At 67.7% G+C, this 22,827-nt stretch overlaps 4 protein-coding genes across 6 annotated transcripts; 2 read left to right on the top strand and 2 right to left on the bottom strand.

Annotated features, from left to right (window-relative positions):
* Positions 1 to 1,843: 1,843 nt before the first annotated feature.
* IFI30 (IFI30 lysosomal thiol reductase) lies at positions 1,844 to 3,643 on the top strand (the record flags this gene model as incomplete). Its single annotated transcript, XM_079546800.1, has 7 exons — positions 1,844 to 1,966; positions 2,587 to 2,766; positions 2,835 to 2,909; positions 2,986 to 3,081; positions 3,179 to 3,331; positions 3,408 to 3,476; positions 3,578 to 3,643. The coding sequence occupies 7 exons, from the start codon at positions 1,844 to 1,846 to the stop codon at positions 3,641 to 3,643; spliced, it is 762 nt and encodes a 253-aa protein (XP_079402926.1).
* A 795-nt stretch (positions 3,644 to 4,438) lies between these two features.
* Positions 4,439 to 5,351, top strand: MPV17L2 (MPV17 mitochondrial inner membrane protein like 2; the record flags this gene model as incomplete). Its single annotated transcript, XM_079546799.1, has 5 exons — positions 4,439 to 4,604; positions 4,686 to 4,847; positions 4,927 to 5,003; positions 5,093 to 5,221; positions 5,304 to 5,351. The coding sequence occupies 5 exons, from the start codon at positions 4,439 to 4,441 to the stop codon at positions 5,349 to 5,351; spliced, it is 582 nt and encodes a 193-aa protein (XP_079402925.1).
* A 1,515-nt stretch (positions 5,352 to 6,866) lies between these two features.
* Positions 6,867 to 8,423, bottom strand: RAB3A (RAB3A, member RAS oncogene family; the record flags this gene model as incomplete). The annotated part of the gene is made up of 4 exons (XM_079546923.1): positions 6,867 to 7,057; positions 7,429 to 7,553; positions 7,643 to 7,761; positions 8,196 to 8,423. 4 exons carry the CDS (start codon positions 8,421 to 8,423, stop codon positions 6,867 to 6,869), a joined length of 663 nt encoding a protein of 220 aa, XP_079403049.1.
* Positions 8,424 to 11,129: 2,706 nt separating this feature from the next.
* PDE4C (phosphodiesterase 4C) lies at positions 11,130 to 18,627 on the bottom strand (the record flags this gene model as incomplete). 3 transcript variants are annotated; one of them, XM_079546572.1, is made up of 16 exons in its annotated part: positions 11,130 to 11,624; positions 11,692 to 11,874; positions 11,980 to 12,102; positions 12,180 to 12,334; positions 12,411 to 12,510; positions 12,582 to 12,746; positions 12,817 to 12,915; positions 12,992 to 13,164; positions 13,617 to 13,710; positions 13,802 to 13,914; positions 14,379 to 14,428; positions 14,503 to 14,576; positions 14,687 to 14,723; positions 14,801 to 14,989; positions 17,971 to 18,170; positions 18,586 to 18,627. In XM_079546572.1, the coding sequence occupies 16 exons, from the start codon at positions 18,625 to 18,627 to the stop codon at positions 11,130 to 11,132; spliced, it is 2,292 nt and encodes a 763-aa protein (XP_079402698.1). The 3 variants fall into 3 exon arrangements, with proteins under 3 accessions (XP_079402698.1, XP_079402699.1, XP_079402700.1); XM_079546573.1 differs by lacking the exons at positions 17,971 to 18,170; positions 18,586 to 18,627 and adding an exon at positions 16,304 to 16,443 and having other exon boundaries at positions 13,802 to 13,917; XM_079546574.1 differs by lacking the exons at positions 17,971 to 18,170; positions 18,586 to 18,627 and adding an exon at positions 16,304 to 16,443.
* Between the last annotated feature and the right edge of the window lie 4,200 nt (positions 18,628 to 22,827).

Genomic DNA, 22,827 nt, shown 5'->3' with positions numbered 1-22,827 from the left:
TTTGGTGGCGGCCTCCCTGAGCACAGCCAGCCTCCCTCTGGGGGCTCTCAGTTCGGCCGGGAGGCTGTGGGCGCATCGCTGTGAGAGCTGGAGTTGGGCATCGCTCAGAATCAAAGCCCAGCTGCCCCCCGGCCCCTCTGATAGCAAACCAAGCTGGAACAGCAGGAGGTTCATTTTCTGCTAAACTTTTTCACCCTTGACAAGGGACACCGAGCCCTCATGGGGCTGTGACACCCCAGAGCTTTGTGCCGGGCGCCTGTGCTGTGGGGTGGCAGCAGGGGCGGCTCCTCCAGCCCCTCATCGTCCCCCCAGCGCCGCCTGCTCTTCTTCAGCCGCTCCCAGCGCTTTGCTCGGCCCGGGCTTTGCTGCCCAGGGAATTCCAGCTTCCCGTGACGGCGTTTTTTACCCTCCCAGCTTCTTTCTGCTTCTCCTCACGCCGTCCCTCCCTGCTGTGCAGCCGCAGCCTCTGTGAGCTCAGCAGCAGTCGCGTTGGCCCCGCTGCGTCGTCCAGCCCTGGCACGCAGCACCGTGGCTGGGGACGCGGCCCCTTGGGGCTCTGCTTGCAGCACTGTGTGGTGAGGAGGTCCGGGCCTTTCCCAGGGCTGCCGTTCCTCCAGCCGTGCTCTCAGAAACGCTCCTTTTCCCTTCTTTCCCCCTTCAGGTGGAAAACCAAACCCTGAGCTTCCCGCAGCGCAGCTCCCCCGGAATAAGCTAGTTGTGATTTGTCTATGATGCTTTTGCTCGTGCTGTCTGGGTAGTGCCGTGTTTGGAGGCCCTGGGCTGTGCTTTGCTGCTTGTGACCCGCATGTCCCCCCCCCGCCCCACGTGCCCCCGTCCCACGGGCACAACGCGGCCGTTCCGCTCCCGGGGCGCAGCGCAGCCCTGCGGGGGTTGAGCCCAGGGCTCTGCCCGGCTCTGCTCGCTTCGGCTCGGCTCACGTTGCTCTGTTCCCAGCTCAGGACACTCTGAGCCCCCCGGTGTCACCTCCGATGGCGCTCGCGTCGCAGGGGGGTGGTGGGGGTGGCAGAGGCGCCCCGACTGCTTTGTGCTCGGAGAGGACGTGGCGGCTGTCAGCGCTACCGAGATGTTAGTCCTTAGCTGTAGGCAATAATCCGTACTCTAACTCGCCACTTCAGCTGTTTGTTACCAGCAGTAGTTCTCTATGCTCTTTCTGTTGATGTTTACTAATGTAAACCCAGTATTTGTTACTGTAAGAGAATTTTTGTACGGTACTTCAAAAAAAAAAAAAAAAGAAAACGGAAAAAAAAAAACCCCACAAATAAAACAGAGTTAATGAGATCACAGGGCTTTCTTTGGGGTGGCAGCGAGTCCCCAGGGAATGGAGATGGGAGGGGAGTGAACTGGAGCTGAGCCCAAAGGGGCGAGAAGCAGCCGGAACCGCCTGGCTGCAACCTGCGGGGAAGCACCAACTTCCAACCCGATCCCCGAAGGGCTGGGAGCTCAGAGCGGGGCTGGGCTGCTCCCGGCTGCCGGCAGGTTTCGGTGCTGCTCAGGGTCGCGTTTCTGCCCGTCACCTTTTGCAGCCGGTCCGTGCGGGAGGAAGCAGCGACAGCCGGTGGGGCTGGGGGGCGGCTTTGCCCCAAAACCCAAACGGCAGAGCCGTGCCCCGGAGCCTCCGCCGCCCCATGGCGCGTGCTGTGGGGCATCAAGGATGGCTTGGCGGCATCCGCAGCCCCACGTGAGTCGGCGGCGTCGGTGTCACATGAGGAGGCCGGTTGCGCCATGCAGGAAGGGAGTGCGGAGGCGGGTGCAGGCGGGCTTTAAAAGCCCCAGCCGGGACAGGCTCGCCTCTGCGCTGGCTCTCAGCCACCCTGCCGTCCCCATGGCCCCTGCTGTGCCGCTGGCCCTGCTGGCCGTGGGGCTGGGGCTGGGGCTGGCCCTGCCCGGCTGTGATTACCCGACCCACCTCTGGTGCAGCTCACGGGAGATCGCCGTCGCTTGCCAGGTCAGAGCCGCGGGGCCGGTGTTGGTGCCATCTGGGGACGCAGCTGCTGCTGCTGCTGTGCGAGGCTGGGGCGTGCGGGGCTGCAGCTGCACACGGTGCTCACACCTGGTGCTGGCACCCGGTTCGTGCGCTGGCTCTGAGCAGGGATGCTTGGGGTCCCGCATCCAGCGGCACTCTCTGCCACGCACGGGGAAGAGCTGTGCTGCAGTCAGACCCTGTCCCATCCCCGGGCTCCGCTGTCACTTCTTTTTCAGCACGAAACAGCTTTGCAGCCCGTTCTGCCATGAATCGCTCTGGATGCTGGCACCGCTAACGGCGGGTCCGGCAGCACTGGATGGGCTGCAGCCCACATGGCGGTGGGTGCTGTGCCCCTGCTCAGGCACAACCCCACTGGCTGTGGTTTTCCCCAGAATACATGGCGGAAGTTCCTGAGGAAAGCCCCAGCACCACACGCACAATCCTGCAGCTGCATCAAACCTCTGTGGTTCTCACTTCCCTCCCCGCGCACGCAAGGCTCCGTCCTGCCCCATCCCAGCAACTTTCCCCCACGCTGTGCAACCGCAGGTGGCTGCAGCCGTTCCGTGGCACAGCCCCCAAACCCCAAACCCTTTCACTCGCAGGCAGAGAGCCGCTGTGCCAACCTCTCGCACCCGACAGCTGCTCCCGTGCAGCTGAGTCTGTACTATGAGAGCCTGTGCCCGGCGTGCCGGGGCTTCCTGGTGCAGCAGCTCTTCACCACCTGGCTGCTGCTGCCCACCGATGTCCTGAACATCACTCTGGTGCCGTATGGCAATGCTCAGGTAGGAGCAGCTGCAGCCCTCTGCTGAGTGCGCACCGCCAGCCGCGCTCACACCGCTTCATCCTGCAGGAGAAGAACGTCTCTGGGAAGTGGCAGTTCCAGTGTCAGCACGGCTCGGAGGAGTGTTTGGGCAACATGCTGCAAGTGAGCCAGGCTGTCCCTGTGCCCGTCCTCATGGGACGGTTTGAGGGATGCTCACCACATCCCCGCATCCCCGCAGGCCTGCCTGATGCACGAGGCCGAGAACTTCACCACCTATTTTCCTGTCATCTTCTGCATGGAGTCGGGCTCCTCCGCCACCAAGAACCTGAAGGCTGTATGACACTGTCTCCCCCTCCCCGCCCCACGGCTGCCCTCCGTGATCTTTAAGGTCCCTCCCAGCCTAAAGGCACGCTATGATGCTGTGATCCCAGTGCCTGCAGGTTTACGCCCCGCAGCTGGATGCAGGCCGCATCACCGCCTGCGTGCAGGGGGAGCTGGGGGCCGCCCTGATGCACCGCAACGCCCAGCTGACGGACGCTCTCGACCCGCCGCACCAATACGTCCCCTGGGTCGTCATCAACGGGGTAGGGGGGGCTCAGGGCTCGGAGGGGGGGCCGTGGGGATCCTCCCTGTGACGAGCAGCCCCACGTCTCCCCGCAGAAGCACACGGATGAGCTGCAGGCGGAGGCCCAGAGCTCACTGCTGAGGCTGGTGTGCCAGCTGTACCAGGTGGGACGGGGACGGGGACGAGACGGAGGGGCCGGCGCCGCCAGGGGGCTCTGGGACGTGCTGTGCTCCCCCCGCCGGGCACTACCGTCAGTGTGTGGCAGGGGGACAAACCTGAGGCCTGCAAGGACACGGAGAGCCCGAAGGCCGGGGCTGTCTGCAGGCGCTGAGGCCGGGTCTGCAGGGCCGGAGTGGATGCAGGCGGCGGAGAGCACCGCGCTGCGAGCGAGGAATAAAGAGAATAATCGTGTAAGGAAACGAAAAGAGCGTCTAGCGTGTTGTGTGGGGACGGCGGGGGGTCTGCTGAGGGCCGCAGCACAGCCCCGCGCCATGGCGCTGCCCTGCGCAGCGCTTCTGCCTCGGTACCTGTCATGGCGGCCACCGGAAGCGGAAGTAACGCGTCACGTGACGTCATCCCGTCTTCCGCAGGCGGCGGTGGTGAGGGGGGCGGGGAGGGGGGGGGGGTGCTGGGGTACGGAAACATGGCGGGAAGGGGGCGGGGGGGCACGGTGTGACCGAAGGGGTACTGAGGGGTAAGTGCGGGTGTGGGAGGCTGAGAGGATAACGGGGGGGGGGCATAAGGGATGGGGTGGTGGGGGAGGGGGGCATGGGAGTGGCTGGGGGGGCACACGGGGTACCTGGGGGGGCATCGCGGGCCGCAGGGTGGCTCGTGGGGGGTGTGCGAGGGCTCGGTGTGGCTAACGGGATTCCCGGGGGGGGGGTTTGTATTAATTACTCGAGGAGATGGGCGCTGTGGGGCTCATGGGGGTGGGGAGGTACATGAGGTGCTTGGGGGGGCACAGGGTGTTCAGTGGGGCTCTGGGGGGGGGGGCGTTAAGTGCCCAAAGGTTGAGAGGGCGGCACAGAGTGACTCAGAGTGGGGAGGGGGTGTCACTAAGTTACTTGTGGGCTGATCGTATGCGTGGGGCCAGCAGGGCGGGAGAACTGTGCTTCCCCCCCCCCGGATGCTGTCGCGGGGCAGGCGGCTGCTGCAGCCGCTGTTCAGGGGCCGCCTGCTGCTGCTGACCAACACTGTGAGCTGCGGCACGCTGCTGGCGGCCGGCGATGCCCTGCAGCAGTTCTGGCAGCTGCGCCGTGAGCCCCAGGCCCAGCATCAGCTCGCACGCACAGGTGGGTGGCAGCGATCCCTGCCCGAGTCGCCGTCTCTGGTTACGGGGCCGCATCAATAATGCAGCGGGTGTCGCCTTGCAGGACGCATGTTTGCCGTGGGCTGCAGCATGGGTCCGGTATTGCATTTCTGGTACCTGTGGTTGGACAACGCCTTCCCGGCACGGGGGATGAGGACGGTGCTGAAGAAAGTGCTCATCGACCAGGTGGTGGTGTCACCCATCCTGGGAGTGTGGTATTTCCTGAGTGAGTTCTGCGTGGCAGTCGCCTGGCACAGGGCTGACACCCAACCTCGGCCACCCCACTGACACCATCTGCCCCGCAGGTATGGGCACACTGGAGGGCCACAGCCTGGAGGAGAGCTGGCAGGAGCTGAAGGAGAAGTTCTGGGAGTTCTACAAGGTAAGCACACCCCTCTGCTCATCTCTGTGGCCCTGTGGATGCCCGGCCAGGCAGCCAGCACCCCCAGCTGCCTCCATCCCCTCCCACAGTACGACTGGTGCGTGTGGCCGGCGGCGCAGTTCTTCAATTTCCAATTTGTGCCCCCCATGTACCGGGTGGCGTACGTCAACACGGTGACGCTGGGCTGGGACACCTACCTCTCCTACCTCAAGCACAGGGTGAGCACCACCCCGGCTGCCCCACACGGACGGAGCGTGGCACAGCTTGCAGCACACGAGCCCCCTTTCTGGTGTTTTGCAGCCCAACCAAACCCCCAGTGCTGAGAAGCAGCGCGGTGCCGGGATGTGACGGGGCTGCTCCCAAGGACCCCAACGTTTTTGAGAGCTCCTGCCCACCTCTGTGACCTCACTGCAGGGCCTGGCAGCGAGCACTGGAGAGACAGCCACAGCCTGCGCACATCCTGCTGATGAGCTCATCTGCTGATGGCAATTAGGGGGCTGGGGCTGTTGAATCCACTTGTGAAGATGCTGCTTTCTGTACATCCCAGTGTGGGGAGCAGCGTTGGGCTTCAGTCCGTGTCCCCTGCTGCCACCCCCTCCCCACACACACACACGTTTCCAGGGGCCTTTTGCCTCTGGGTTTCAGCTCTGGGAGTGGCTGCCACTGCATCCACGGTGCCGAGGTGACAAATCCCACCCTTGCCCCCCAGGCACCGAGCAGCACTGCTCCCAGCATGGGACCTTATTCTGTCCAGCCTCCACGTGCCTCAAAGCATCCCCTAACGCCCCAGTTGTGCCTCCCAGCCCCCTCAAGAGCGCAGCTCCTTCCTGCTAAAATCACCCGCTGGCACCTGGAAGAACTGAGAGCCCCTCCTGATCAGCATTGATTTATTTCTTCACAACATTTCTTTAATACAGTGATTTTTAGGAAATTGTACTCTTTTTTTTTTTTTTGACACTTTTGACATTTGTACAGTACAGTGTAACTCTTCCATAAGTAAACTTCACAAAAAATAGGAAAAAGGGGGAAAGGGAGGAACAGGGGACCGCAGGGAGAGGGAGGGGGAGGGAAAAACCTGTAAAATAAAGACACAGCGCTCCAGGAGAAATAAATAGGGGGATGCAAGACCTCCGGGGCAGTCATTGCTATAGCAATATCCACGTATTCACAGTCTCACAGAAGCACGTCGCTATACGGGCACAAGGAGCTGCGCCGGGCGGCCACAGCCCCGTGTTTGGTTCTTCACCTTTAAATAAGAGCTTTGAAAAGTGATATTTCACAAGCAGAGAAACCACACCGAGGGGGGGGGAGGGAGGGGGAAATCAAGGGACGCATCAGCACGGCCACGGCACAGCAGGTCACGCACACAGCGTCACACCTACGGCTATTTACAAGGAGTCTGTCGTATGTACAAGGAGGAAGACGGCGGGAGCAGCGATCAGCATCTATTTGTACAAATTAACAAGAGGTGGGGAACGGCCCCCAGAGCGCCGCGCTCCGCCGGGACCCTCTGTAGGGGTGGGGGGGGGTTGGGGGTCCCGTCCCCCTCCCCATCGCCCCGGGGACCGCGAGCAAAACGGCCACAATCAGGACTTTCTGGAGGAATTTGGGCTCGTCGAGCGATTAATTAAAAGCAGAAGGGGGCTATTCTCTTTCTCTTCCTACCATCCCAGGCTTAAAAATAAATAAGGTGGGGGGGGGGGGGTTGGTATGACGGTGGGGGGGGGTCTCAGCTTAATTGATGGGGGGAGCAGGGCAGGCTCCAAGAGGGACCGCGGCCCTTTGGGAACCTGCGAGGTATCAGCAGCAAAGTGCCCCCCTGGGGAAAATAGGGGGAGGTGAGGGGGGGAGCAGCGGGGGGCCCTAGCAGGCGCAGTCCTGGTGGGGGGGGGCCTGCTGGTCCGACAGCTGCGGGCCCTGCTTGGCGCCGGTGACGGCGGGGTCGGCTGCATCCAGAGACTCCGACATCTTCTCACAGATGATGTCCACCAACCGCTCGAAGGTCTGCTTGACGTTGATGTTGTCCTTGGCGCTGGCCTCGAAGAACTCGAAGCCTGGAGATGGGGAGGGGTCAGAATACGGAGGGGGGGGGGGGGGGGGGGTCAATGCAGGGCCCCCCGGTGCCGGTTGGGACCCCCTGCCAGCACACGGAGTTCAACGCTCAGTGAGTGGAGCCAGCTGACGGCTGTGCTCCCACCCAACGCCCATGGGGTGGTGACAGTGACAGAGGGTGACCCAACGGGGGGCTGCAGCTCAGCTGAGCCCTGGGGTCACTGTGGGTCACAGCTCTGCTGCGACTTCAGCACAATTACGGCGGGGGGGGGGGGTTAAACCTGCACGCATCCCCACGCTGTCACAGGGACGCTGTGCCCCACGTGCCACTGCATGGGGGCAGAGCTGACACCGGGGACCCCCCCATGCTCACCCAGGTGCTCGGCGAGCTGCCGGCCCTTCTCAGCCGACACCACGCGCTCGTCCTCCATGTCACATTTGTTCCCCACCAGCAGCACCTGCGCGTTGTCCCACGAGTACGTCTTGATCTGGGTCGACCTTCGGGGGCAAAAAAGGGACAGAAGTGATGGGGGAGGAAGGGAGGGAAGGTCGTGCCTGATAGATCTGGGAGGGAGGGCAGCGCTCACCAGTCCTGCACGGCGTTGAAGGACTCCTCGTTGGTGATGTCGTACATCAGGATGAAGCCCATGGCCCCGCGGTAATAGGCGGTGGTGATGGTGCGGTACCGCTCCTGCCCGGCCGTGTCCTGGGGGAGCACACGGTCAGGGGGGCACAACGCAGAGCCATGTGGTGTGCACAGCTCTGGGGCTCAGCCAGCACCCAACTCCTGCCGGCACATCGCCCCGGGGCCGTTCTGCACACAGTGCACACAGCAGGGTAAGCAGCACTGCCGGCAAAGCTGGGATGCAGAGCACGGAACTCAGCCAGCATCCGGCTGCTGCCAGCAAACTGCCTGCGGGTCACTCCGTGTATAATGCAGGAATCACCAAACTGCTGCTGAGCCGATGGGCTCCACGCACAGCATTGCTGCCTTGGGAATGCCCGAGGGCACAGAATGCAGCACTGAGCTGACAGCAGCACCCGGCTGGACAACCCCACAGCCCCCAGCACCGGGACAGCCCAACCCCAACCCCAACCCTGGCCCTAATCCTGGCCCAAACCCTGACCCCCAGCGCTCACCCAGATCTGCAGCTTGATGCGTTTGTCATTCCTGTAGATGGTTTTGACCTTGAAGTCGATGCCAACGGTGCTGACGAAGGCGGGTGTGAAGGAGTCGTCAGCGTACCGGAATAGGAACGAGGTCTTCCCTACGCTGCTGTTACCGATGATGAGGATTTTGAACATGTAATCAAAGTTCTGGTCTGAGGACTCCTTCTGTCCATAGCGGGAGTCGGTAGCGGACGCCATCTGCAAAGGGAGGAGGTGATGGGCGGTCACCGGTGGGGCCAGCAGCCCCCGTGGCACCGGGCTGTGCTGCTGCGTGGCACTGCTGCAGCGTGCATGCGGACAGCAGAGTGCTGCGCTGCCCTGCTGCCACCCAGCCCTGCACAGCCCCCATAGCTGCTGCTCGCAACGCTGGACGCACCGTCCCCATGGCTGCCGGCAGCGGTGCCTGGTGCATCACCCCGACGGCCGCCGCCAGCAGCGCCACACGCACGGCCGCGCTGCTGCCGGCCGCGATGCCCACACTGCCGGTAGCAAAGCCGCGGGCATCGCCCTCACTGCTGCCGTCAGCGCTGCCGGCTGCATCGCCCCATCGCCGCCGCACGGAGCGGGGCCCGGAGCCCGGCAGGATGCGCTGCAGCCGCTCCCGCAGTTCCTCTGCAAAATGGCACCTGCAGCCGTGCCCCCGCACAGCGCGCCCGGCGGGGCTGAACCGGGGGGTGCTGGGGGGTGGGGGGGGGGGCACAGCACCGCGCAGCGCTGCACGGCGGTGAGCGCAATGTGCAGAGATGGGCGCTGCGTGCAATGCCCGGCACCGAGCGCTGCCGTAGGAGGGGGGGGGCAGAGGTGATGTCGGTGGTGGAAGGGGGGGGGGCGGGAGCGTTGGGACGGCTGTCCCTCGCCCCGTGCCCTCCTGCCGCCCCCCGCACTGCCTCCCGCAGCCCCAACCCGCGCCCCCCCCCCGGCCCCTCCCGCAGCGCTGCGCACCCGCGGACCCCCCCGGAGCTCCCAGTCCCCCCCCTCCTCCTCGCAACCCGTCCCCCCCCCCGCTGCAGCTTCAATGGCCGCCGGCTGCCGCGCGGCCCCAACGCCCCGCTCGATGCCCACCGGCCTCCCCCGCCGCCGCCGGTGCTCGGGGGTCCCGGGGCCGGGAGGAGGGGGGGGGTTTGGGGGGGGGGGGGCCGCGGGGGCGCGCGCTCACCTCCTCCCCGCGCTCCCCGCAGCGACTGCAGCAGCGGCGCGCGCCGCCCCGGCGGTTGCAGAGCCCGGTGACGTCGGAGGGGGCGTGGCGCGATATGCAGATGAGAGGCTGACGTCAGCGGAGGGGCAAACGGGGAGCGCCGATTGGCAGCCGGCGGACGGGGGGCGGGGCCGAGACGGGACACGCCCCCTGCCGGGCGCGGCGCCGGAGCTGCGGGAGCGCCCATCCTCGGCGCGGGGCGGGGGGAGCGGGGAGGGCCGCCACGGAGGGGGGGGGGTTCGAGCAGCCCCGCACCGCTGCACCTGGCACCCTTAGGGCCCCTGAGCCCATCGCTCTCGGTGACCCCGCGCCCTGAGGTGACGCCCGCTGCAGGTGGGCGGCCGCGTCCCGCCCCGGACCTCGCGTCCTCCGACGGCCCCGCTGCGGGCTGAGCGCGGATTAGGCCGCGGCAGATGGCGGGGGCTCAGCCCGCAGCCGGGGCCCGAAGGCCTCGAGACCACCCATAGGGCCCGAGTGCGGCCCCACGCCTCCATCCCCCACCTCCAGGCGCGGCCTCCCGCACCCTGGCCCGCAGCATCACCCCGGTCCCCCCTTTGGGGCTGCGGGCAGCACGAGGTCTGAGGGGAGCACCGAGCGCTGCCCCCCCCCCCCCCACGGCCGGGGTCACGGAGCCCCCATCCGCCCCACAGAGTCCCACACCCGTGGGACGCCCACCGCCCCCCGCCCGGCCTCGGGATCCGGCTGTTTTCTCCCCTCCCAGGAGGTTTGGGGAGGGCGGCTCCCCCACCGTGGGGCGAAAGGAGGGGGTGGCAGTGCGGGGCTGGGGGGCCGTGGGAACCCTCTGGTGCTTTGGGGTGAAGGGAGGGGTTTGCCGGGGCGGTGCTGCGGGTGGGGCCGTGTTTGCCGATCAATCACCCCCGGGAGCAATGCGGAAGAGCAGGGAGCAAGCTCCGCGCCGCGCCAAGCCGGCGATTAAATATTTACCTTCGTGGGCAGTGTTTGCCAGCGACGGAGCGACATTTCCAGGGAGGAGTTCGGCTTTGTTCGAGCGCACAGCGCTGCTCTCCGCGCTCCCCGCGGGGTCCCGGGGGCACCGAGCGCATCGCGACCCGGGCACGGTGCCCCCAGCGCCCACGAGAGGAGCAACGTCCGCTTTGGAGAGGAGTGGAGAAACAAACGAGGTTTAATATCTTCAGGGTGAAGGAAGAAACCGAACCGTCGTGGGGCCGCCCCATCGGGGCCCACGGTGCCAAACAGCAATGAGTGCAGCCAGAGCAGCTCCTGCTGTGTGCGCCCAGGTGAGGCTGATGGGATGAAGTGAGCTACAAAAGGCTTTAAAAAGTGAAGCTGTCCCCCAGTAAAAACACCTCTGACTCGTGGGCGCACAGCCAGCGTTGTGCTGCGATGCCCGGGCACCAAATGCTGTGTGCCACCGTGACACCGAAACGCTTTCGGCTGCACCGTGCTGAGTGGGGACTGCTCTGCTGTGCCCAGGGCTGGGATGGGGCAGGAGCGGCATCCTCGAGCCCTGTTTGTGGTAACGGGGACCTTTCCCAGCAGCTGGATGCCGGGTGGAAGCAGGGGAGGGGGTGAGCAATATCCTTACTGCCATTGGGATCTGCCCGGCTCCCACATGGGGACGTCCTCTGGGGCCCCGTGTGTCAGTCCCAGCAGTGCCCACGACCCTCTCTGGGGCAGTGCCCAGTCCCGCATCCCCACAGCAGCGATGGAACCCTCCAGCCAGGCCACTACGTGCCCAGGGGCAGGAATGTGACATTGCCCTCCGTGTCCAGGCACAGCTCCCCGCCGCTCTGGCGATCCGGCGCAGTGCACCCACCACCAGCCCCATCCTTTGGCAGTGTCCCCTCCAGCACTCTCCTGTTGTCCACCTCCCTGTCCCCGGAGCCAGGTGACAAACGCTCTGTGTCAGCTGACTCCGAATCATCCGTAGCCGACGTCTTGGAGCCGCTGTTGTCCTCCTCCAAAGGGCTCTCGGGCCCCTCCGCTTCCGTGTCCGACTCTCCCTCCTCCTCTTCCAGCGTCATCTCAAACTGGGACTTGCCGGGGTCAGAGGGGGGAACTTCGGATCCCCCCTCTGGCGGTGGGGAGGGGCTGTGTGGGATCATGCTCTGGTACCACTCCCGGTTGTCCTCCAGCGTGTCCAGGATCTCCTGGGCGTCAGGGTGCACCAGGTCGGCCCAGGTCTCCCACAGCGGGTGGGCGATGAAGTCGATGAATCCCACCTGTGGGAAGGGAGAGCTCAGCCCCCCGCGGTGCCCCTCAGCCCCGACCCCACGCCGTGCCCCCAACCTGGGACTTCTCCACGGAGGCGGTGTGCTTGTCACACATGGGGCTGATCTCCATCCCCTTCTCTCGCTCCCGGTCGCCCTGGTGGAAGAACTCGGCCATGATGCGGTCGGTCCACTGCCGGTACAGCTCCAGCGGTTTGGTGGGGTTGCTGAGGTCGGCGCAGTGCACCATGTTCTGCAGGACCTGCAGGGCACCGTGCTGCTCAGCCGACAGCCCTCATCCCCAGGGCCGCCGCCTCAACCCAGTGCCATGGGCTGAGCAACGCTCCTGCCACGTCCCCGTGCCCACCTGGATCCGGTCAGAGTAGTTGTCCAGCAGCAGCACCCCCAGGCTGGTCACCTTCTTGGTCTCCACCATGGTCTTCAGGTCCGCCAGCAGGTTCATGTGCTTGGACATGTCGGTGGCCAGCACCTGGGCAGGGCATGCAGGGCAGGGTGCTCAGCCCGACCGCAGCGCCCCACAGCCCCGCACCCCGCGGCGCCGCGCACCATATCGATGGCCATCTTGCGGAGCGACTGCCTCTGCTTCTTGCTCAGGTTCTGGAAGATGTCGCAGTTCTCCTCCTGCAGCAGCTTGAAGCCCACAGCCAGGTGGTGATTCTCCAGCACCGAAGCATCGTTGTACATCAGCGCCAGCTCCGAGTCTGCGGGATGATGGCTGTGGTCACATCGCGGTGACCCCACGCACGCAGCCCCGCCGCCCCGCTCCCCCCGGCTCACTGGTGTTGATGAGGAACTGATTGGAGACGCCGGGGTGGTCAACGTCGTGGATGGCGCTGGCGAAGATGGCCGCCATGATCTCCAGGTCGGTGAAGACGGCCTGGGAAGGGCGGCACAGGTGGTCACAGCCACGGCGGACGCTTTTGGTGGCACCGAGGGAGCGGGGCTCACCTCCAGCGCCGGCGTGGAGAGCAGCACGTGGGTGGACTGCGCCACGTCGGCGGCATGGATGCTGTTGTGGTACGCCAAGTCGGCGCGGTAATGCTCCTCCAGCGTCAGCATGTAGGTGAGGAAAGTGTCGGCGGGGATGCGGAACGTCTTCATCAGGTCACGCTCCTGCAGGAGGACCGGGCTGGGGTCATCCGAACAGTGAGGAGGGGGCAGCCCCCCCCCCCCCGGTGCTCACCTGGAAGATGCTGTACATGAGGACCGTCAGCGGGCGGTTCCCTGAGTACTCGGCCACTTTGAAGATGTCCAGACCCCACTTGTTGGTGTCCTGCAGCTCCTGGGGACCGAGGGACGGGGTTCTGCGAGAGCCGGGACCCCGACGGGGGATGGACCCACGCTGGGTGGGGGCTCACCTTGGCCAGCAGCCCCTCCTGCTCCGTGCGCACCCCGAAGCGCGGGATGGCAGCAAGGCGGGGGCCGTGAGCCGGCCTCCTCACACCGCTGATCTGCGACATCGGCCGCTTCCTGCGCTCCCGCTCCTTCTCCTTGGGCAGCGCTGGAGGGATCTCCACCTCGTGCTGCTTGTCTGCGCGGCCGCGGCAGTGAGGGGGAGCACAGCCCCCCCGATGGCTGACGTCAGCCGGCACGGAGAGCACCGCGACGCCATGGCAACCGGGGGCCGCCGGGGGGGCTGCCGGGAGCTCCCCCCACCCACCCACCCACCGTAGGGCTGTCCCCTGGGATCCCCCGTGCAGGGACAGCCCTGCGCCAGCTGCCAACCCACGCACCAGCACAGAGCAGCATCCACCAGCACGCCCCAGTTTGCACCGGTGTTCATAGCCAGGACTGAGGCTGCGACACCCCCCAAAGCCACCAATGCTGGGGCAGCTCCCAGAAAAGCCCCGGCATGCTCCCCCAGACTTGTAAAATGTGAAAGAGTGGGGCTCAGCACTGCAGTGATGTGTGCCCAGCTCTGCGCAGCTGCTGCAGGCCCTGAGCTGCAGAGGGGTGCGGAGGCCCTGCCTGCCAGGAACTCACCCAGGAAGGTGCTGGAGATGTACTCGGACACCTGGTTCCCCGAGCGGCCGCTCTCCGAGAGGTGCGAGAGCTCCCGGCTCAGCATCCGCTTAAACTGCAGGCGGCAGCGGACAGGGATGAGCTTTGTGTGGGGCAGCCCCTGTGCCCCATGGCAGGGCAAGCACCCCCAGGGGGGCGGTCCTCACCTTGTTGGAAGCCATCTCGCTGACCGAGTGCCGCGTCTGCAGCGTCTCCAGCTGCTCCAGGCACCAGTCCAGCTCCTCCAGGGTCTCCAGCGACAGCTTCTGCTGAGCATCCTCTGCTGCAGGGCAGCACGGTGTCACAGCCGGGCACGGGGACGCGAGTGGAGGCCCGGCCCCGCCGTCCCCACCGAGGGATGCCCACGTCCCCATGGGGCTGTGATGGGATGGCGCTGAGGAGCAGTGCTGAGCGGGCGCTGCGGCTGGGCACGCCATCCCCGGTGCACAGCATGGTGTCACGCCGTCCCCACGCCTCGCCCCGAGGTGACACCCGGCCCGGGGCTCCCACAGGGCTCCACGCATCGCCCGGGGATTTATTAATGGAAGGTCTGACGTCAGCGGGAGCCGTTCCACCTCCACCGCTGTGCGAAGGGCGGATGGAGCCGCCGAAAACCCGACATGGATCCCAAAGGGCAAAGCCATCCCTGCACCCCACGGGTGAGGGAACACCGCACCCCCATTGCGGGACAGCGACCTGCCCCCTCCCCCCCGGGCCCCTGTTTGTCCCCATTGGGGCACTCACCGGACAGGCCGGCTCTGCTGGCAGAGGGGAGGCTGCTGCTCGACGCCCGCCTGCAGAACGCGCAGAGCTGAGCACCACGCCGTGCCCCCCAGCCCAGCCCAACCCCCCCAACCCCCCCACTCACTTGGTGCCCACGCGCTCCTGGAGGTGCAGCAGCACCATCATGTTGGTGCGCACGGTGCGCAGGCTGGCCAGGACCTGGGGGGTGTGAGAGGGGCTGGGGATGGGCTGCGCGCCGCCGGCCCTCCCCACAGCGCTGCGCACGGGGGGACGCGGGGACGTTTCCCCTCTTTGCCACACGGCCGCACCTGGGCGAAAGGTGTGACGATCATGTCTTCGCCGTGCCTGCGGGGAGCAAAGATGGGTGAGGAGGGGGGAGAGGGGCGGGGGGAAGGCGGGACGGAGGGTCGGGGCTGACTTACAGGTCGCTGGCGGTGGAGGAGTTGCGGGACATGGCCTTGGGGGACAGGTCGTAGTCGCTGTCGGAGCGGTAGAGGAAGGACTCGCGGCGCTGGCCGTGGCTGAAGGCGCCCTGCAGCACCAGCCCTGCGCCCGGGCTGCACTGCGGCTCCAGCGGGGCCCTTCCCGGGGGGCCATTCTCCAGGTCAAAGCTGCAGGGATAGGGGACGGGGCTGGCATCGGCGGGGGCACCGGGAGCATTGGGGACACCGCTGCCGTCCCCGCTCGCAGCCAGGGCGAGGCCGGGACCCGTCCCGCTGCTGGAGGTGAGCCGCCCCGTGTCACCGTCATCCCTCGTCCCAACGTCCCCGGCGCCGCGGTCCGCCGCGAGTCCTCGAAAGTCTCCATCAGCCGTAGCCCAAAGCGCCGAGTCCCACAGGGAACCCGTCCAGGGCACGGAGCCAGGGGACATCGAAGGACAGAAACCACGGGGGAAGCCAAGCGCCGGGCCCGGGGGACGCGGTGGGGCGGTGCCATCCGAAGCCGCGCAGCCCACGGGGGACGAGAGGCACGGGGACGGGGATGGTGGCCCCGCGCTGTCCCCGTGGCAGCCGCCGCCCCGCTGCCCCCGGGTCATGGGAACGGCTGAGCATGGGGACACAGCGAGGGCCACCAGCATCCGTCCCCTCCCAGTGCCACAATGGGGACGGGGATGAGCCGCCCCAGGGAAGGATTGGAGCCGTGCTTCCCCGTCCCTCCTCCCTCCCCCCCACTCTGCCGGACCTACCCGATGCAGGAGTGCCTCCGGGACGGGCAGCGGCCGCCTGGCTGCATCCCCGGCCCCGCTGTCAGCCTCTGCCCCGCGTCCCCGATGGTACGGGGACACAAAGCCGCATTGTGGCTCCTCCTGCCCTGCGGCTCAATTGGGGGTTTGTTCCCCCTCCGGTGCAGCTCAGCCACCCCGGGGACGGCCCCGACCCGGGCACGGTGTCACCAAGACGTGGAGCAGACACACACATACCCGCCACAATGGCTGCGGGGCACACCGGGGTGGGGGCAGTGTGGTCGAGGAGGGGGGGACGCAGCCGGGACAGCGGCTCTGGTGCCGAACTCAGAAATACTTTCCATGCAGTGCGGTGTCAGGCAGCGCGGGGGGGCTGGGGGCCGCTAAAAATAGGTGCTGTTACCATTGGAGAGGACACTGCTGCTCCCTGCAGTGCCCGGCCCCCCCCCAGGGTGGGAGTCAGCGCCTCCTGCCCCTCCGCCGTGCCTGCCGTGCCCCCACTGTGGGCAGACGACCCACAGACGGAGCCCAGCAGCCCCCCCCGCCATGAGCACACCGGTCCTCGGCCACCGCTGCCCCCCACCCAGCTCAGCCCCGCCGCCACAAAGGCCCCGCTCAGCCCCACGTCCCCACCGATGGTGACACACCGCAGCACCGAGGGCGTCCACGCTGCGTCCCCATTTCCCACCGCCCCACTGCCACCCCTACGCGCTGGGAACCCCTCTCAGACCCCCCCCCTTACCCGAGGGGATGCGCCACGGTGAAGCGGCGCTGCAGGCGGATGCTCTGGTTCACCCTCAGCCTCCTGAACAGCACGGGGGAGTTGCGGGGGGAGCCCCGCGGGGACCCCACCGGCGACGACACCCCCGGGGACGGCAGCATGGCCCCAATCGGGGCACCGAAGCGCAGCGCTGGGGGTCCGGATCCAAGGGGATGCGAGCGGTGCGGAGCAGGAAATGCGCGGCCGTTCCCCCCCGCAGCCCCGGGAAACTTTCCATCCCCTCCCGCCCGCGCCTGAGAAATTAAACAACTGTCTGCTTCGCCCCCACCCCCCACCCCCCCCCGGCGCCCCGACGGCTCCTGCGGCCCCACGTGAGCACGGCCTGCAGGCACGTGGCCCCGTGCCGCCCGCTGCCCTCCTGTCCCCGAGGTGGCAGCTGTGCCCGTCGGGTGAGGATGCTGTGCTGGGATGCGAGCAGCGCCACGCTGAGCGCCGTGTGACCCGGGCACAGCGCCTGGAGCGAGCCGGGCACAGGGTGGGGACACGTCGCAGTGCCACCCAGGGACGGATGAAGCGGCCGTGCCAGGATGTCACCGAGGGACGCAGCATGGCCGTGCTGCAGTGTGACCGAGGGACACAGCTGAGCCCAGAGCATCCGGACACATGGTGTGGACATGCCACAGTGCCACCAAGGGACGAGCCTGGAGCATCCCGGATACACGCTGTGCTCATGATATGGTGTCACCTAGGGACAAGGCCGAGCCCAGAGCACCCCGCGTACGACTGCAATCATGCCACAGTGTCACCAAGAGGCCCACGAGAGCCAACCTCGTCCCCCCACATTCCTCCTCACTGCCCAGTGTGGGGACACAGAGCCGGTTGGGACCCCCAGGGACGCGCATGGCCCTGTCCTGGCCGTGGGAGCCGGGTGCCCCCTGACCCGGTGACGCAGCGGTACCTGCTGTCTGCGGCGAGGGCCAAAATATCCCGGGGGTGGCGGGGAGCCAGGAAGGGCCCCCCCGGCCCGGCGGCACCCGCGGGACCCCCGGAGGCACCAGGGGAGCCGTGCGGAGGAGGGGACCCGTCGGGTGAGAGCATGGGGACATCGGGGGGGGCGTCGCGACAGCCTGGCACGGGGTGCAGGGGGGGATTGGGACAGCGGGGTGGGGACAGAGCTGTCCCCGCCTGGCAGCCGGGAGCCCATGGGACAGCAGGGCTGGGCCGGACCGCGGGACAGCCAGTCCTCGGCTCCGGGACGGCACTGCCCGGCCCCCCCCCCCAGGCGGGGACACGTGTCCGTGTGCGGGGGGGGGGGGGGGACGGACAGCGGGTGACACCGGAGCCGGGGCCGGGCCGGAGGGGGACGGCCCCGGGGGAGGCGGACGGGAACGGCCCCAAAATAACGGCGCGGCGATGCCAGGGGAGGCAGCGAGGTCACCTCCGGGCCGGGACGTGCTGGGGGGGGGGCACCTCCGGGCCCGGGACGCGGGGACGGGGCGGCGCTGCCCACCTCCCCGACCCCCCCCTCGGGGCCGCTGTCCGTTCCCCGGTGCTGAAACCGGTTCCGTTACCCCCCCCTAACCGCGGTACCCCCCCGTGTCCGCCCCGGTGCTGAGCAGAACCCTCCGCTTCCCCCCCTGCCCCGCGGGGCATTGAGTTCCGAGCAGCCCCGCACCGGCGCCGCTTACCGGGGGGGGTCCGCCTCGTCGCCGCTGCTGGGGCCGCTCTCCTCGATGGTGAACACCACGCGGGAGCCCTCGGGCTCGGGGGCCCCCCTGCAGCCGAGCGGAGGCAGCAGCGGAGTCCCGGAGAAGCGGCGGCGGATGGCGCCCGGCAGGGATCCCGGCCCCGGTCCCGACGGCACGGCCTCGGCGACGTCGCGGCAGCGCTGTGGGGGACACGGGACAGCGGGCGGGAGGCGGTGAAGGGCCCGAGGTGTAGAGCCCCGGTGTCTTCGCCCCCCCCAAGGGGCCCCGAAATGCAGGGAGGACAGCGGGGGATGTCCCGGTCCCGGCAGCTCCGTGAGTTCCTCCGCCCTCCCCCCACCCCCCGGGATCCCGCTGGAAAATCCCCCGGAGCCGGCGCGCAATTACGCAGGGGCGAATAATAATTAACAGCCCATTAGGGGGATAATTAACTCCGAGCGCCATCAGCACGTTAATTGCTGCCCGGAGGCGCCGTGCTGGGACGTTCCCACCGGGGATCCCCCTCAGGCGCCCCGGTACACCCCCGGTATCCCCCAGGCGCACCCCTGGTGCCCCCCAAGTGCTCCCCCCCGGTGCCCGGTCTCGGTGCGGTCTCACCTCCGCGCTCAGGAAGGGCAGCGCTGTGCGGCTCCGTCGCATCGTGGCTGCGGGGGGTGGGGGTGAGCGGGGGCTCCGCGTCACCCCTCGGGGGCAGTGGAGGGGCCGTTTACATTCCCATTCTATCGCGATGGACGGGGCTCAGCGCGGCGTCTCGGGGCTCAGAGAAGCACCGGACCCCGCCCCCCGTGCCGCCCCAGAGCCCCCCGACATCTGCTCACCGCTATCCCCAAGGGACATCCGAGGGACGGGGACCCGAAGCCATGGGGATGGCCGCGAGCCCCATCCCAGAGCACCACCAGGCCCCAAATCCTCGCCCCCAAATCTCCAGAAGAGAGGAGCAGCCCCGGGTTCTCCCCAGGTGCCACCGACGCGCCCCTCCCCCTTGCCCAGTGCTGAGCCTCCCCACCCCCATCCCCGTTTCCACGTCGGGGGTGGCCGCCCCACAATCAACCCCAGCCCCACACCCGCCCCCATTACCGGATCGTGCCGCAGCCTCGGCCGAGTGCAGCCGAGCAGAAGGAAGGCGATGTGCGTGCCTGCCCGCTCGCGCCCTCCCTCCAGCCCACCCCGCTCGGGGGGGGCACCGTGCAGCCCCCCCCCCCCCCCCCTCCGCCCCGCGCTCCTCCTCCATCTGCGCCCCGGGACCTCCATCCCAACCCCGACCCCCTCCCCGAGGATTTGACACCCACGGGGGTGCAGCTCAGATGGGAAACCAAAGCCTGGGCTGCAGCATCTTTATTCGGCACAGCGGGGTCACCTGGGGGGGTGACGGGCAAAGGGGGATTCCTCTGACACTTTGCCCTAAGGAAGGAGGGAGATGGGGTGAGAGACGAGAGGGTGAGAGATGGAACCCCTGCGGCCCCCCGCCGCCCCCCGGCCCCCCACGCACCATGGGCACCTCGTCCAGCCTCTGGAAGTGGGGCTTCCTGCAGCGGCACAGCCGCACCAGCAGCATGGCCACGGCCCCGACCAGCACAGCCACGAAGAGGCAGACGATCACCACCACTCCGGGGTTGGATTTGGAGGAGGGCTGTGCTGTGGGGTGAGATGGGCACCCCGTCACACAGCGGTGCCCACCTGGGTGTCTGTGTCACATCCCACCTACCGCCAGCCCACAGCGCCGGGGAATAAAGGGGGAGCACGAAATACCTCACCGAAGTGGATGGGGAGAGATTTTGGGTGGTCTAAGGGGACAGAAGCCTCCTCCCTATGGGATCTGCACCCCCTGCAAGCACAGCCCCCAAACCAGGAGAATTCAGGGACTCCCATGGGGACAGGAATACACAGCAGCACCCAATGGCACCCGAGCACATCCAGTCCCTGTGCACAGCATGGGAAGGGACAGCAGCCCCGTGCAGCCCCCCACCCCCCACCCCAAATCCCACCCCATGGAGCTCACCCAGGCTGCCAGTCCCGAGCAGCTGCGCAGTGCTGGAGCTGAGAGCCGAGGAAGTGCCAGGAGCGGGGCTGGCGGTGGGCACAGCAGAGCTGGGAGGGGGGGTGGGCTGCCCAGGAGAGGACGGGGCCGGCGCTGTGCCTGGGGACCACGTGTGGTTGGGCACCGAGGTCAGCTTGGATGGGGCTGATGTGGTGGGGGCGTTGGATGGGGCTGAGGTCAGCGGAGCTGAGCCCGGTGTCACGGGCAGAGATGGTGACCCTGCAGGGCTGGAGGGAGGTTCAGCTGCTGAAGTGCTTGGGGTCGCAGCTGAAGGTGGTGTTGCAGTGGTGTGCGGTGGAGATGGAGAGGCTGCTCCCTCTTTGCTGGGAGTTGTGTACTGTGGCAACGTCTGTGGTTCAGCTGCCCCTGAGCTGGGTGAAGGCTCCTCACGTGTCGACGTGGTGACACCTACGGATGAGCTGGGCTGGGGCTGTGATGTTGTTGATTCCTGGCCATGGACTGCCCTAAGGAGAGAGCGGAGCAGCAGGGATGGGGCAGAGCCCCGGGGGGCCGCAGCTCCTCCCCAGTTCATTCTCCGGGTGTTTTTGCCATTGCACCGAGGGCACGATGCCCCTCCCAACCCCAAATGCAGCTCTCAGAAGGGCAGGAGGCTCCGAAGCCGCTGCAGCATTTGGCTCAGCACTGCTGGGGACGACGAGAGCAGCACTGCGATGACGTTGCGCCCCAGCCCTGGGGACGTGCCATGCCACACCGCGCTGGCCCGGGCCGCGCACACCCTCGTTGGCAGCGCAGGGCTGTGCCAGAGGTGCTCTTATCGCCCCGTTCCTATTTGCACAACAGGAGGAGCAGCTCCGGCCCTGCCCAGGGGGCACCACGCGGACAGAGCGAGACCCGGGGGTGGCCCCACCGAGGGGTCCCCGATGGCCCCCCGTGACCGCGAGCACCACTCGACGGGGGCTCCGCTGATCCCCGGGATGGGCAGCACGGGGGGACGCGGCCACCAGCCCAGTACCAGCGGTGTGCAGCCCCATGCCCCGACTGAGGGCTCGGCCCTGGACCCCCCCCCCGCTGTCCCGGAGCACCACGCACCGTCACACCGCGGCAGAGCCAGCCCCCCCGGGGCCGCAGCCACGCCAGCGCCCACCCGGAGCTGCCCGGTGTTCCCACCCGCCCCGTTACCTGCCGCCAGCAGGGCAGCACAGCACAGCAACAGCAGCAGCAGCCGCGCCATGCCCCCCCCCGGCCCCGCTGTCCCTCCCGGTGCTGCCGATGCCGCTCTGCGTTTCGGCCGCCGCCGCCGCCGCCTTTATCTGCCCCGGGGGGGGGAACAGCGGCGCCCCCTGCCGGCCTCGGGCGGCGATGCAGCACCGGGAGGGGCAATTCTCCCCCCTCCCCCCACCTTCGTGCCTCCGTTTCCCCCCGCAGCGTGAGGGCACCGCGGGTGCAGCGGGACACGGGGCGGGGACGTGGGGATATGGGGATATTTTGGGGACCTGGAGACACGGGGACATGGGCATAAGGGGACTTGGGGGCGGGGGAAGGACCTGTGGGCACGAGGGCATAGCGATGTGGGGACGGAAGGAAGCGGGGATGTGGGAACACGAACACGTGGAAACACGGGAACTTGGGGAGACGGGAATTTGGGCATGAGGATGTGGGGAGATGTGAACACGGGAGCGCGGGGGATGTGGGGACGGGAGGATGCGGTGGGGACACGAGGCACGGGGATGGAGGATGCGGGGACGCGGGGCTCACCGTGCCCGCTGCAGACCTCCGCCACCCCCGGCACAGCCACAGAGCGCCGGGCTCCCCGCCAACCCCCGGGGGCCGGGACGTTCCGTATCGGCACAGCCAGGCCAGGCACAGCCCGCACCGGAGCTGGAACGGTTCCCCACCCCGCCCTGTGCCACAACGGCGGCCTCGCAGCTCCAAATGCTCTCCGGGAAGAGCTTCATTCCGGGGAAACCGAGGCACGAGGTGCGGGTGCCGGGGAGGAGGAAAAGTCCCGGGGGCGGATGGGGGGCTGCTGGGCACGGAGCAGCAGGAAGCGGGGAGGGGGAAGGAAGCTCACCCCAAGAGTGCCGAGAAGGACCCCGCCCCGTGACCCCTCCCGTCGGGGGGGGGAAAGAAGAAGGGAGTTGGGGTATTCCGTGCGAGCAGCACAGCGAGTGGGGATTTGTTGACCCTTCCCCCCCCCCCCATCAGCCCCCGGGAGGGCCGGAGCTCCCACCGGGATCGGCGCCCCACCCCCATGACCCCAACTCCCCTCCCTTGGGACCCCCCCCCCCCATCTCACCCCAACACCCAATGGTGTCCCACGGGCTCCTCCCAACCCCCCCTCGAGGATCCCCACCTCCCCCTCCCGTCCCCCAACATCACCCTCCCTTTCCCTTCCCCTCCCCCCCGATCCCCATCTCCCCTCCCCCAAGATGGCAGCCGTTCGCTCCGCTTCCTGCCCGCTCCGCCCCCCCGCCGCCCCGTTCCCGGTTCCTTCTCCCCCCAATCGATGCACACAGCGCACAGGCGGCTCCTGAGCGGCGTTTTTACTGCGGGGCCTCAATGGAATGTGGCGGGGCAGAGGCCTCGCGGGGCCCTGCAAACCGCAGCCGCTCGGCGCGGGGGGGGGCCGCGCTCGGGGGCCCCTCAAAGTCTGTTGCGGGGCAGAGAACGGGGTCACCCCAAAAACCCCTCAGTCTTTCTGCCCCCCCCCAGGTCCGAGATGGGGGCAAAGTCCCCCAGCCCACAGGGGGGCGCCCTCAGGAGCCCCTCAGTCCGCCAGTCCCCCAGCCCACACGGGGGCGCTGCGCGCAGCCGCTTCCCCCCACAATCCGCTCTTCTCC

Source organism: Tetrao urogallus, assembly GCF_951394365.1.
Source record: "Tetrao urogallus genome assembly, chromosome: 25".
In the NCBI taxonomy this organism is placed as follows: domain Eukaryota; kingdom Metazoa; phylum Chordata; class Aves; order Galliformes; family Phasianidae; genus Tetrao; species Tetrao urogallus.
Note: the sequence above shows the minus strand (reverse complement) of the source record. Positions and strands in the feature narration are given on the sequence as shown.